The sequence below is a fragment of the Bidens hawaiensis genome, unplaced genomic scaffold, assembly GCF_021521415.1.
Source record: "Bidens hawaiensis isolate Kalapana, Puna unplaced genomic scaffold, B.hawaiensis_p1.1 tig00029860_1, whole genome shotgun sequence".
Lineage (NCBI taxonomy): Eukaryota > Viridiplantae > Streptophyta > Magnoliopsida > Asterales > Asteraceae > Bidens > Bidens hawaiensis.
This window is the reverse complement of record NW_027494948.1, coordinates 103,450-118,490: the sequence shown is the minus strand read 5'-3', so window position 1 is coordinate 118,490 and position 15,041 is coordinate 103,450. Positions and strand designations below refer to the sequence as shown.

General features: G+C 34.5%; 1 protein-coding gene across 1 annotated transcript; it reads right to left on the bottom strand.

The window, feature by feature from the left end:
- Positions 1-6,002: 6,002 nt before the first annotated feature.
- On the bottom strand, positions 6,003-7,894 carry LOC143579492 (cytochrome P450 93A3-like). Its single transcript, XM_077062783.1, has 2 exons — positions 6,876-7,894; positions 6,003-6,783 (listed from the first exon to the last, which is right to left on the bottom strand). The coding sequence occupies exons 1-2, from the start codon at positions 7,767-7,769 to the stop codon at positions 6,475-6,477; spliced, it is 1,203 nt and encodes a 400-aa protein (XP_076918898.1). The 5' UTR covers positions 7,770-7,894; the 3' UTR covers positions 6,003-6,474.
- Between the last annotated feature and the right edge of the window lie 7,147 nt (positions 7,895-15,041).

Below are 15,041 nucleotides of genomic sequence, written 5' to 3'. Positions count from 1 at the left end.
AGAGCTCTAATGTGTATAGGGGGAAACTCCTAACGAATGGGTCAAAAGTCACTTACAGTAGTCTATTACGTCATAAACCATCTAAATCATTTTGTTAAAAATAATAATTTATTTGAAATAATACAACTGACTAACTATTTGATGAAAATAAAAAAATTAGAAAAATATAACTCCATGGTTTCGGAACAACTTGACCCGTACACCAGCAACTATCGTCCCTCACAAACTTTACCATCCTTTAATTTGTGAAACAATAATAACATTATAAATTGTTCATAATAACCATAAAAAATATGTGCAACTATTAAACAAAAAAAAATATTATATATTTGCTTTATTTTCCATTTCGTACCTCCTCATTTGTGTTTTCGATCGCAATTTTGGTTGAATCGGCCCTTTTAACCACCTCTTCTGCTCAAGTTTAATGGATGAACGTGCTTTTTCAAAAGCAAGATCATTCATGTCTTCAGGGTTAGGGTCTGTAAAAGGGTGATAGATTGTTTGAAAATTTCTGTAATAATGAAAATATATATTTAAGATAACACTTGACCCGAACCCTACCAAAAGCACGGTATTTATCGGTAGTACCGAATTGATACTTACAAATAAAAATAATTGTTATATTCAAATTAAGGGTACACTGAAATGGAAGTTGTTTGGGTTACGTAGCATATCTCAGTGAGAGTTGTAATGAAGTCAATAGTGAAGTGGCCATTGACTTGTTATAGAAGTCAAATTGGTAATGGAGATTTAAACATGTAATTATATACAAAACTAGGGAAGATAAAGCTAAACATTAGACGTGACAACTATGAACATCTTGATTCGGGCCATGTTTAATGGCTCAAACAGGTAACCATGATTTAAAAGGTAGCTTATAACGAAACAAATCAAATGTTTAAAGTTACGCAAATCATATTTGTCAAAATAAACTCTGTTAAAAAAGAACTAAATTTTGAATAAAGCTGTTTTGGGCCAACCCAACTAATCTGATTTCTATTATGATTTTAAAAATGTTACAACAGAAAAATATGGAAATGAATGACAAATATTTATATAAGGTATGATAAAAACGTGGATACCCTTTGTGATACATGCCTGAGCAGTTAATTGTCTTTGCACTTCAGAGTCGGCCTAAAATTTTAAAAATGCAACATTAGTTAAAAGCATGTATAAGCACAGTTAATATAATACAAAAATCTACAGTTTAGCGGAAATTTCATCCAAGAGGATGATGATATTATCTCTAATGAAGATTATAGATAACATGTTTTTTTTTCTTGAATGCCAATTGTAAAAACTTCTAGAATGACGGGTGTTATGGAACAAAATTACAACATAAACCTACACACGGAATTAAAGCATATCCTTCGTAACTATCTCTGAATATAGGAATCGATAGCCACTTCAACTAATGGCTAATTTGTATCCCAAATTTTGCACATTTAGATCTTTTATAGGTTGCAATATGATGCGCGCCCTTAAAATCACAAATAAGGATCTCGCGAAGATCTGCATCTATTAATGTAGCTGAAATATGAATAAACATATAAACCCTATAGCTATAATTTCTATGAGAAATTAAAACCTACATATTAGGAAAAAAAACTTATGTTGCTTATCTGTACATGAAGCAATGAAGCAAGTATCTGAAGCATGCCACTCGAGTACTATGTGTAAACACACACAAATGAAAAAAATTCAAATGGCAGCTAACCCTCTCTTTTCTGTTCTACGATGAATTCTTAAAGCTATATTACAATTAAAAATAGATTTGACTAACTTTTAGTTTTAAAGAATGGCCCCAACTCACATACTATATGTGACTTTATTTAATATCTAAAGTGTGACTCCTTTGAACATACACAAATGGATATTATTAAAAAATAAAACCTATCGAGATCCACGTGCAGAATTTACTAAAGAATGTCAATACTCACAGATATCTTATAAGCAATATTGTTGTTCAAGAGTATCATAATCAAATTAACTTTACATCATAATCCAATTTAGTTAAGTTGATTATTTGAAAAGATTAACAGAGACTTACCAAAATCACCAGAGATCTGAGACGGTTCAACTTGAACCCGTCTTCAATCGAAATACGCTTCATCAAAATTGAACAACGAACCGCCGATACCAGATTGCGTGCACTGAAACAAACTAAGATCACCAACACCAAATTTTAGGGTTCCACGATGCAATAAACTATGATATTTGATGATGAATTGTAAGGCAAATGTGATTAGGGTTTACAATATGTGAACGCATATAGATCTGGAGGTGATATGACCCATGACCCATGTACCGCGAACGGGTCAAAATCGGGTTAAATCAATGAGAAGCCTTCATATAGAAATCAATTCAGTGTGCGTTTTCCCTCTAATAGAACCTATTGGATCTTATGCCCAATCCAAACCCTAAATTTTGAAATCCAAATGTATCACTGAAATACTAAACGTACGCTCAAATGAAACTCTGATTTTTGAAATCAAATGTTATTCTTACTTAGGGAAAAACAGAACGAATCCAACTACGATAACATCATCTTCATTCGTTGATGACTTGAATTTCTTCGATCCCGGATCAAAAATTGGGGAATTGAGGTCTAGGGCTTTGTGAATCTGAGGTGATTGGTGGTGGAGGCTTCGATTAAGAAAGAAGACGATGTAGGATTCCATAGGAGTGGAGAAGATGGTGGCTGAGAATGAAGGTTCAATACCATAAAGAGAAAAGGGTTAAGGAGATGTTTTGACCCATTTAAGAGTACCCGGGTTTGATACAAATCATGACCCGCGAAATTTAAACCTTAGACGGGTCAAAACGGGGTTAAATCAATGAGAAGTCATCATTTGGAAATCAAGAGATTTGGTGGCTCTAGAAGGGGTGGGGAGCGACGTGAGAGTGACACGTAGGATTTTGTGGTAGGCAATTATATATATAGTTAGATTAGATATATATATACCACATAACTTCAACTTAATTAAATTAATAAAACATTATAACTATTTAACTAGTTTTATGCCCGTTCAGTGAACAAGTATTATGATGTCATAATCCCATAACTATTTTGCTTTAGTTTCTGAAACAAAACCATATCTGCTTAAGATGAAAACGCAATTTCTTCCAGTTATATATGATCAATCAGCTTATGGCGACCACAAAGTTAATTGAGTTATACTCTTTATCTTTTATTCTTCGGTTACCAATTAAATGCATAACATGTATTACAGAATTAGTTGCACATCTGCCAGTAACATATTCTTATCTTTCTAACGTTGGCTTTCAGGTTTTATTAGTAGAGTATTTTTTTAATGAATTTTCAGTATATATACATTTTGTTCTGTGACTGCTTGTCATTCCTTCTAAATATCTAAAATGAGCTCTCTTTTTAATTATTAGTCAGTTAGAAAGTAACACGAATTGCTGACATCTTGCGTTATATAACTTTTTGAGACCATAATTGGAGGAAATTAAGCAGGAGATGCAACGAGATAGGGTGTGAATGAACATCAAACATTTGTTACAATTGAAGGATTGTAAATGATGATCGATCGTCGTCAACTCGTCATACATCGAAAGCAAAATTAAATTAGTAAAATAAAATCAGAGAGTAGTAATGAATACAATATGGATTAAATTAGTAAACTAAAATCCTTAATGCAAACCTTTTTAATTTCTTCGTATATATTTGTCATTTTCACATGGGTGGAGTAGTTGAGAAATTTGGTTGAGGAACCTGGCCTATTGAAAAGCAAATGCATTAGTCACCTAGCTAACTAGTTCTTTACACTTCATGTGGACGGGGACGGCAACACCTAGCTAACTAGTTCTTTACACTTCATGTGGACGGGAACGGCAACGCGGGAATGTGTTATGAAACAAACTTGGACCCACACAAGGCCCAACCATCCAGCCCATCTCAGTGACCCAACTAAATAGAGATCAAGGTTTGATCGGGAATTACCGTTGGATATAAAAGATAGGTTGAATTACAATGAAGGTATGAATGAATATTATTAGAATGTTTGGCTTCTCTTCTCATCCCATATTCTATGAATCTGTCCTCCCATCCTCCTTCTAGTTCTTTATCAGTTTTTGTTTTTCTATCTTGTAATCTTTCGGTTAAGACAACAAAGATTTAGTTAATTCAATAACAATTTGATTTTACTGATTTTAGTTGTGAAATAACCGTTCACTTCAGAATGTGGCATTAACAGTTTTAATATTTTCCAAGATAATCCATTTGACCTGTTTCTGCGAAATCGAATGACCCATAACAGCTGTTTTGAACAGTCAAACTGGTTAAAGTGACCCAAAGCCGATTTGTAGGCATACAACATTACAAACTGTTACAAAATAAAAGATTTATCATTTTTGAAGTTGTAGCTACCACAATAAAAAGATTCACCAAGTCAACAAAATCGACTCGACCATTGTCTGGACTTAAATATTGGTTTGTTACTCAGCCAGTCTAAACTATAGATCTTGCCGCTTATGTTATATCAATAATTCACACAATGATTGTAATTTGTAAATGTAGGTAGACTGCATCAATACCAATTTTTTGCTCCATGCAACCAAGAAATCAAATGTGGGTGATCAGATAGATTATGCAGCCATATTGAATTAGGGAATGGCAATAAAGTTTACACTTTGATTAAGATTCAGATTGTATAACATACAACTAAATATGAAACTGGGTTAACAAAGTAAACTCCCACGGCGTGCACCTTTTAATTTGGTCTCGCATAACTATTTTGACCCATTATCTATTTAAAGAGAATGCTTATGCTATAAATGAAATAAGAGTTGCCCCTTTTGACCCATTGTCTATTTAAAACTTATTGAGGAAAATTATTTGGGGCAACCTGATCATGCCCATTACGATGCACACAAATTGACACGTTTTGACCCAATATCCAACTCGACTACCCAATCCGTTTTACCACCGCGATATACTTATCAGAACCAAATAGGAAAGTATTTATTGCTGACTTCTCACCAGGGCGTCTCACGATTCTATGATAGAATATGTTTGATTGTACAACAAAACATAATATCTAGTACTAAAATGTTTTAATCTTACCTTTTATCAAATTAATGTTTGTTGATTTGAATCTGCGCAGGCTAGTAAACGTGGTCAACAATATTAGTTTTAGTATATACTTAATAGATTTGGGCATGTAGTTACTAAATTAAATAATTTACTCATCAAAAATGATAATAGAATGTAAGCCACAAAGAATGTTTGAAAATAATAGCTTTTTTACTTTATAAAATATGTTGGAATATACGATAGAAATTAGAATTCAAAGTTCCACTCAAGCTATTTGATTTATAAAAGAAATTGTGGTGTAGACTAATTCCAAAGCTTCCAAAGGTGTTTATTTAAGGTCTCAAAAGCTGAACCAAAATAATTATCGAACTAAGCGAAATCAATCGGATTTCAAAACATCTTAAATGAAGATTTTGGTTTCGGTTGAGACACAAACCAGAACCAACCCGTGCACATTGTAATTAATAAATGATAAAAAAAAGTACCTCAAACTGCTTTCTAAGGCAGCATATTAACTCATGAAAAACATTTTTAAAAAAATAGAGCTACAAAGGAATCCGTTTTGACCTGAACCAGACTTCTTTAAAATGACTTTAAAATGACTGGAAAGATTTAAAGTCATCCAAGAAATGGCAAATGGTGGTCTCTGATTGGCTAAAAAAGTAAGGGTGTTTGGGATGGACATAATATGGAAGTCCATATTTATATGGACATTTTGGGCATTTTCTCGATTAGTTTCCGTGATTGACAAATATTTCATTACATTACATTAGAGTAGTGTTTGGTACGTATAATTAGGTTATGTGTTCATATACCCAAAAAATGCGATATCTTTGAGGTAGATGAAGCAAACCCTATAACAACATCACCAAATCATTCCAAACTTATAGCATGTCAAATAAAGCCTCCTAAAGCTCTAATCAAAGAAACTACATCAAATGCCACAGTGAAATTTATTTAATTGTCACAAACGAAATGCTTTATTTTATTATAGTTTGTCCCATCATTTTTATTGTTTAAATTTATGAGTATTACAACGAGACTCCAAAACGGAAGGTTGTATATCTCGACACGAATAAAAACTTATCAATGACGTATTACATGGACAACGGGATGGGATCAAGTCGTGCAACGGGAACACAGATCAAATGATTAGCTCTAGGAAGTGTGGCTCCAATACCCTCTTCCATATCAACAGTAGCTAGATTCCCATTTTTCCCTGCCTTCCACTCAAAACATTGGATCATTGCACCAAGGATTGTGTGTACCATTAGCAATCCTAATGAAGTCCCAGGGCACATCCTTCTTCCACTCCCAAATGACAATAAGTGAAAGTGTTGTCCTCTCACATCCGATTGCTTTCCATCAAATCTTTCGGGCCAGAACTCAAGTGGGGTATCCCAGTGAGTGGGGTCTTAACCCAGGCTCCAAACGTTGACCAAGGTTGTAGTGTTTGCTGGAATATGGTATCCACCCACGGTGCAATCTTGTGTTGATGATCTAGGAATCAGTGGGATTGTAGGGTGCAAGCGTAGTGACTCCTTAACAATTGCTTGGAGGAATGGAAGGTTTGGTATGTCCGATTCTTGGATAAGCCTATTTTTTCCGATGACTTGGTCGATTTCCTCCACTGCCTTTTTCATTATGTTTGGATGGTTTATGAGTTCCGCTAGTGCCCATTCTATGGTTATAGCAGATGTATCTGTTCCGGCAATTAATATATCCTGGAATGGTATCCAGACATGTTTGTGATCGAATGCATATGTTAAAAGTAAATTAATTTTAAATATATGTTAGATACTTAGATATTATTTACAAGAACGAAAGCTTTAATGTTCTCCTGGGATAACTTTGTATCCATGTTCTCATCTTCTGATATATGGAGTAAAATTTTGAGCAAGTCCTTGGCTTCTCGTTTCTTCTGCTTTCTTGCCACTTCATGGTCCGTAATGATTGTTTCCATCAGTGTGTCAAATCTTCTACGAATATCCTCTGATCGTTTCCCAAATCCCTGCAAGTCTAGATTCTTACAAAACCATATATGATCTGAAATGTTAAATTTACCCAAAAGCTCGGCTGCCTCACTAACTATCTTGGTAATGTCCGTTGAACCATCGTCTTCTGAAGGCCTTTTGCTCATGCACATTCTTAATATCGAGTTGCTTGACAACTTCATAAGCTCACTTTCAAGTTCTACAAAGCTACCATCTTTGGCCTTTTGTGAAATATACTTTATAAACTGGTTAATTTCGTCTTGTCTAACTGGAGAAAGCAAATCCAGTGTTTTACCGTTGAGGAGTTCTGACATCATGATCTTCTTCAAGAACTTCCAGTAAGATCCATAACGAGTAAAGGCCAAGCCTTTGTATCCATAGGATAAGTAATTCTGAACTGAGTTTTGGGGTCGATCTAAAAAGACATTTTCATTCGTTTTTAAGATTGCTTTTGCTGAATCTGGTGTAGAAGCAACAACACAAGGTGTTGAGCCTACATAGAGTCGAAATACTGGCCCATGTCGCTTAGAAAGCTTGTCTAAAGCTTGATGAATGCTTGGAGTAAGGAGGTATAGATGCCCAATAATGGGAAGGCAAAAGGGGGTTGGAGGAAGACGAGATTTAACACGAAAAGATTTGTATAAGTTGGAGACCAAAATAGAGGAGATCAGGCATATAAGAATGAGGGTGAAGTAGCCTACTTGGAAATCAAGCATGGTTATATTAAAGATAAGAAAGTTTTGCTAAATTGTCTAAAGCTTTCTAATTAGTTTCGTTTGTAATGAGTTACGATTAGTGAACTTAGGTGCAAATATATACACATGTCTATAATCCATTCATTATACTTGTCAGGGGAGGCTCGGAAGGTGTGCGAGCCGCATCATCGGCCGGGGCACATAAGTTTTAGGGCACATACTTTTTTAAAAATATTACATATATATATGTTTTTTGGTGTTATAAATAAGGTTATTTGCAATGATTTATAAGATAATTACATGCTCATTCTGCTTATAATAAATCGGTCGAGTTTTATCCATGTACATTAGCGAATACAAAATTTTCGTTATGGCCTACGAGCCTTTTTATTTTGGTTCCATCAAGGTATTTAAATTCTCGGAGACAACCCTGATACTTGTGCTCTAACCCCTATAATTGAACTCGGCCTATGAGGTGTATTAATTAATAGTCTAGTGTTACAGTTTTGACTAATATGACAAACTCAGTTAAGGCCGAGGTTGAACTCTTCTCGTGAGTTGTTTTCTTAAGATCACACCCGGCTTGGGCTTATCTTATCAATTTGGTTTTTTGAGTTTTTAGAAACAATCTGTTTTAGTATTTTCGGTTCCGGTTCGAAAATTTTTGGGCTAGAAAAAGACTTGACCTAAAATGTTAAATTTGCATCTAAATCTTTTTCTTAGATGAAAAGTTAAAAGAACACCTTTATTGGTGATCTAAGGTTGGGTACTGGTCACCAGTAAAACTAAGAGTTGATGTAATTAAAAAAATCAAAAAAGAAATTAACTCTAACCTAAGCATGCAACTCGGCTGGTGGAGTAACCTAGGTTGCAACCCAAACTTGAGCGGTACTCATGCTTTATGTCATAAAATGGTTGCAATCCAAACTTAACTACTACATTCTTCTAATAATTTAAATACTTAAATAATTTGTAATATTTAACTTCAAAATAATATATTAACGCACAACATATTAATCACTATCACGACCTAATCAACCCAACAATTTAATACAAAACTAATTTCTCTCTCCTTCATGTACACAACTCAACCTAACTCAATTCAAATTTATACTCAAATTCATAACTCAACCCAACTTTTTTATTAAATAAAAATGCTTCATTTTTTATAAAATTTATATCAAAATGTTCAATATTTTTATAAATAAAACTGTGATAATTCATTTTTAAAGTTAAAAGTTATAATTTTCATAAAAAAACCAAGTTATATATAAAAGTTTGGTTGCAAACTTAGGTTGCTGGAACAACCTAGGTTGCAACCGGTTATAGACAAACAATAATTTTCAATTTTATAATTAAATGTTTTCTTGTCTTTTTGTGCCACTTTACAACCAGCTATGATAAATGGTCATCATAGTCGATGACTTTTTTTTATAAACATCTCGATGTAAACTTTATAAAATCAGTCATCCAAGAGCTACCATGTACTTTTTTTTAAATAGAAAACTCATGCACCTTTAAACCTATTTATAAATCTCACATTTATACACGATAAAACTTGAACCCTTAACAGCTAAAAAGACACTATTTTAACATCTTTTTGTCATTGGAATATATTTCCTTTGGTACTTGTTTAGTTGCTTATAGCTAGAAGAAACAATTAATGATTATCGGATTTAAATACTCTCAATGTTTACTTGGTAGCCGAGAGCATTCCTAACTAAAGAAATGTTTTCCGTTGCTCCTAGTTGTCACCTTATTTTATTTTGTCGCTCTCAAATTAATAGGTCGCTAGCTTCGTTAGTTTTGTTTATTATGTAGCATTTTTATATGATTTGGCATTTTTTAATCCGATCATCAAATCCCTTTTTTCGAAGTCAAAAAGTTATCATATAAATTATTTCATTGTCTAGACTCCAGAGGCTCGTCTCTCACCACCAGTTATGATCTTTCAAGGTAAATTAGAGATCAAAGTTAATACTCGATTTGAATTTTATTCAGTCTTTTATATGTGGTTTGATTGATTTAATGCAATCGAGACAAAAAGTATTTGCTTGGGGTAAAGCACCGGTCTCCATGAATAGAGAGAAAAGCACCAACGAGGGTGGTTACACATAGGGATAGGAGTTTAGGTGGAAGAAAGGTTCGGCGGTCCCATGATCAAGGTGTGAAGGTGACCGTAAAAACACGGGGGAGGGGTGAAGGTTTGTGGTGGTGGTGGTAATTTGATGGAGAAGAAAGATAGTGATGGTGTGAAAAACACATATTGATCAGTTCTTCATGTAAGCAATAGAAAATATGATATTTATTAAACCTATGAACCTGTTACAGCAGTGAGAGTAGTAACCGCAATATAGAAGGATGTAGACGAAATGGTTGTCAGCTTGGTCGAGTTTCCCTTTAGGATGTATAGCTAAGGATGATGTTAGGGTTCTTGAGACGAACCTGGTTTTTGGGAGAGAGGAGGCACACTAAATTGTTATGTGTGTGATTAGGTTATAATGTTAATATTTATCTCTTTTTATATACACCTAAGGGGAAACTCTTTATTAACTAGTAAGGGTAATATGTCCCATCAACAATTACCAAACTAATATATAATAAGGTATAATTAATATTTTAATCTATTATAAGATAAATGATTATAATGACCATATATAAATATAAGTATATTATATATTTAATCTTACACCACATTTATTAAAGGGGAAAGGGCACTAGTGTGGGTAAGGTTTATGGGTTGTTTACCACATAGTAAACTCATCCCTAACTTGTGGGTAGTTTGCCAAATTACAATTTGTGGCAAAGGTTTACCACATGGCAAACCCATTGGAGGTTTTTGAAAAATTAAACACCCATTAATATTTCAATGAAATTTTAATTTTAATTACAGGTAATTGTTTTTTTTATTTTTAAATTTAAACAAAAAAAGTTTTAAGGTATTTGTGGATATGTGTTTCCAGTTATTTTATGGTTTGTAGGTACTTAAGGGTGTAAATGAAATATCCGTGTATGATTGGTCGTTGCATGGATACTAACCATGATTGCCCCTTCCCCTCTTATTAAAATTTCATTTAAAATGCCATACCCGTAAACGATAAAGTCAATGCTATAAGTGGCGGAAACTTTTCATTTGAAATGTTTCCGTCAAATTAATAAACGTAGGAGTATTTAAACCCAATAACCCTTTTGAGTTGAAACTTCAAAGACATGCACAAGGTCCACTGTATAAATTCAAAAAGTATTAATTCAATAATAAGCGGTACCCACACAATTGCCGACCTTTTCATTACACCTGTTAATGGGATGAAAAGAAAAATATCGTATGTGCCCACGTTTTTATTTAAAGAAATTAAACTTTAGTAAATGCTAATACAACATAACTGCAAATTAAATTAATAAAAAATATTATGACTCACGCAATGGTGCATTTTCTACATGATTAGATTTAGGGATGATAATGGGTCGGGTATTATTAATCTCATACTTATACCTAATTGTAAGTTTCAGTTTCATACCCGACTAACTATCCGTTAGGTATGTGTCAGGTATTAGATATACCCGTTAGTCGTTAAAATAAATTCATGTCAGTATCCAAGTATATTGTTTACCATTATAATAATCACACAAATTTTTTATTTTTATATGAACTATTACAAATTTAAATATGACTCATTACGCACATATAAACATTACCATATATAAATAATATTACTATCATTTTTATATAACTTGATGTATAAACTTCATAACATATAAAATATAAATTATTTTTTTTAAATCTTAAATATAAAATAAATTTTTCGTATAATGAATTTACAAAAATGAAGTGTTATCATACTAAAATTAATAATTAAAATTTTTTGGGTTTATAATTCGTATATATAATTTAGATAAATAGGTATGTGTTTTTGGATAATTGAACCGGATATCATCAAATCTCGCTCCAATATGTACGTACCTAAAAAAACTCTATCTTTGTTAGCTATTCAAATGAAAAAAAGTCAAGACCATAAAATAGACTTTTTAGTACAATCTAATTAATCGTCTTTCAGTTTTCTCAAACCTTCCCTGGACTCTCTTTCCTAAACATTTATAAGGTGAAGTTAGAGCATTTATATTTAATTCATTAGAATATGTGAGTAGAGTTTTTATAATAAAAAAAGAGAAATCTGCAATTTGCCTACCTGGGTCATATCGTCAGGAGATGGAATAGCCACTGAAAAAGAATTTGCGAAGGTTGCACCAATATATTTTTTATAATTGTAATATGAGCCCCTGGTTAAGTGTATTGAGCCCCTGGATAAGGATACTTTAGTAATTAGATAAATAATAATAATAATATCTAATAATAATAATAATAATAATAATAACAATAATAGTAATAATAATACTAGAGTAGCTCATCATCATCATCTCAACCATCATTATCATCTTCTCAACTCTGTCATCCCTCCCCCGCCGCCACCTTCGTCGTCGTCCACCGGAAAACTTCCTACCACAAAACCCAAGCACGAACCACATTCCATTCAAACCAAACATCATCCTCATCCTGATTTATTCCCCCTAACCACATAGGTTTTATACAAGAATTTGAAAAAAAAAAGCATAGATCTAGATCTAAGGAGTGGATTAGATTTGAAAATAAATACGGTGATGCCACTTTTATGAGCAAGAATGGTAGCGTATGGTGTTTGGTGAGTAGTGGTGTGATGATGGAGGTAGAAGATGTGAAAAGGGTCGGAATCCGATTTTTTTGAAGCCGGTGGCCGGAATTCGATTTTCTCGCAGAGAGGCATGAGAGGATGACGGTTGTAATGTTTAATGATGGAGTACGTTGGTAGTGGTGGTTGGTGATAAAGACCGGGTGGCCGGAATACGATTTCCAGTGGTGGTGACGGCGATGGCGACAGGATCGAATTAGAAGTTACGGCGACGATGACGGGTTGCGGGTGAAGAAAATGGGTGGTGGTGATGAAGATGAAGATATGAGTAGTGGGTATGTTGATTTCCGGCAACGTGTACGTGACTACGGTGGTGGTGGTGTGGCGAAGGAATAGTGGTGACAAAGGCGGTGATGGGTTGCGGGCGAAGAAGATGAATGATGAAGATGAAGATATGAGCTTATGTGATATTATAAGATTTATGGGTTAGGGTTCTTAGACGGAGATGATGCTCTTGATTTTTTGGGTTTGTGTTTGTGTTAGGGTTCTTGATGTTCTTGATTTTATGGGTTTATGTTCTTGATGTTCTTGATGTGTTTGAATGTTAATGATGAAGATGAAGGGTATAATGGTCATTTAACCAATTATTAACACTACAGGGAGCATTCTGATTATAATAAACACTGCAGGGAGCCAAAAAAAAACTGCCCGAGAAACACAGGTGCGCAACATGCGCAAATTCTTTTTCAGTGGCTATTCCATCTCCCGACGATATAACCCAAATTCTTTTTCAGTGGCTATTCCATCTCCCGACGATATAACCCAGTGGCTATTCCCCCTAACCACATAGGTTTTATACAAGAATTTGAAAAAAAAAAAGCATAGATCTAGATCTAAGGAGTGGATTAGATTTGAAAATAAATACGGTGATGCCACTTTTATGAGCAAGAATGGTAGCGTATGGTGTTTGGTGAGTAGTGGTGTGATGATGGAGGTAGAAGATGTGAAAAGGGTCGGAATCCGATTTTTTTGAAGCCGGTGGCCGGAATTCGATTTTCTCGCAGAGAGGCATGAGAGGATGACGGTTGTAATGTTTAATGATGGAGTACGTTGGTAGTGGTGGTTGGTGATAAAGACCGGGTGGCCGGAATACGATTTCCAGTGGTGGTGACGGCGATGGCGACAGGATCGAATTAGAAGTTACGGCGACGATGACGGGTTGCGGGTGAAGAAAATGGGTGGTGGTGATGAAGATGAAGATATGAGTAGTGGGTATGTTGATTTCCGGCAACGTGTACGTGACTACGGTGGTGGTGGTGTGGCGAAGGAATGGTGGTGACAAAGGCGGTGATGGGTTGCGGGTGAAGAAGATGAATGATGAAGATGAAGATATGAGCTTATGTGATATTATAAGATTTATGGGTTAGGGTTCTTAGACGGAGATGATGCTCTTGATTTTTTGGGTTTGTGTTTGTGTTAGGGTTCTTGATGTTCTTGATTTTATGGGTTTATGTTCTTGATGTTCTTGATGTGTTTGAATGTTAATGATGAAGATGAAGGGTATAATGGTCATTTAACCAATTATTAACACTACAGGGAGCATTCTGATTATAATAAACACTGCAGGGAGCCAAAAAAAACCTGCCCGAGAAACACAGGTGCGCAACATGCGCAAATTCTTTTTCAGTGGCTATTCCATCTCCCGACGATATAACCCAGATAGGCAAATTACAGATTTCTCTAAAAAAATAGTAAAACTCGTCCTTTATGTTTGCACGTTTTTCAATGGTTGTTCTTTAGCAAACTTAATGTCATAAAACATCCTTTATGCTTAAAAACTATATCATGTTATGTCCTTTGACCCTAACCCAGTTAACTTTTCTCGTTAAATCTTGTAATGTGTTTTGCACATGAGGGTATATTGGTCTTTTTATTATGTTCATTTAAAATATATTTTATTAAAATTCAGAATAACAAAAAAAAATTCTCTCTTTTTTCTCTCCATCTCTGACTAAACCATCTCTCTCTCTCTCCATTTACTTTTTTTTCCAGGTTCTACCATAACCATCACAACCACATAAAACCACCATCACCATCGTGTTCCCACCACCACCACCATCTGGAACCACTTCCATATTTCCCAACCTCAATTTTCATCTCCATGGCCAATTTTCATTGGAAAAATTTGAGTTTCGCCGGAAAAACCAAATCAGGATACAAATCAGAAAAACGATCCTCGCGTATAACTTACCTGTTGTCTATAAAATTCGTCACTCGAACTCCCAACCTAATGGCCGGAGGTCTAGATCTGAACCCTATGACATCGAGCGCACCACAAGTGACCATAATTAAACCAAAAAGTCCGACCACCACCTCTGAGTATTCGAACTTTACAGTTTTTGATGTTGCTTTGTGTTGTCGCCGTCGTGGTTCGGCCGCCGAAGCATACCTTCAACGGACCACACTTTGTTGGAGGTTAGGGGTTTTGTTAGGTTCGGTGAATTGAATCTCATTATGATGTTATTGCATTGTTGACTAATTGATTGTTGATTTAATGGTGATGAAGGTGTTGGATTTGGGGATTTAGTGTTAGGGTTTAAAATGAATTTGTAGGTTTCTAAAGTGAAAG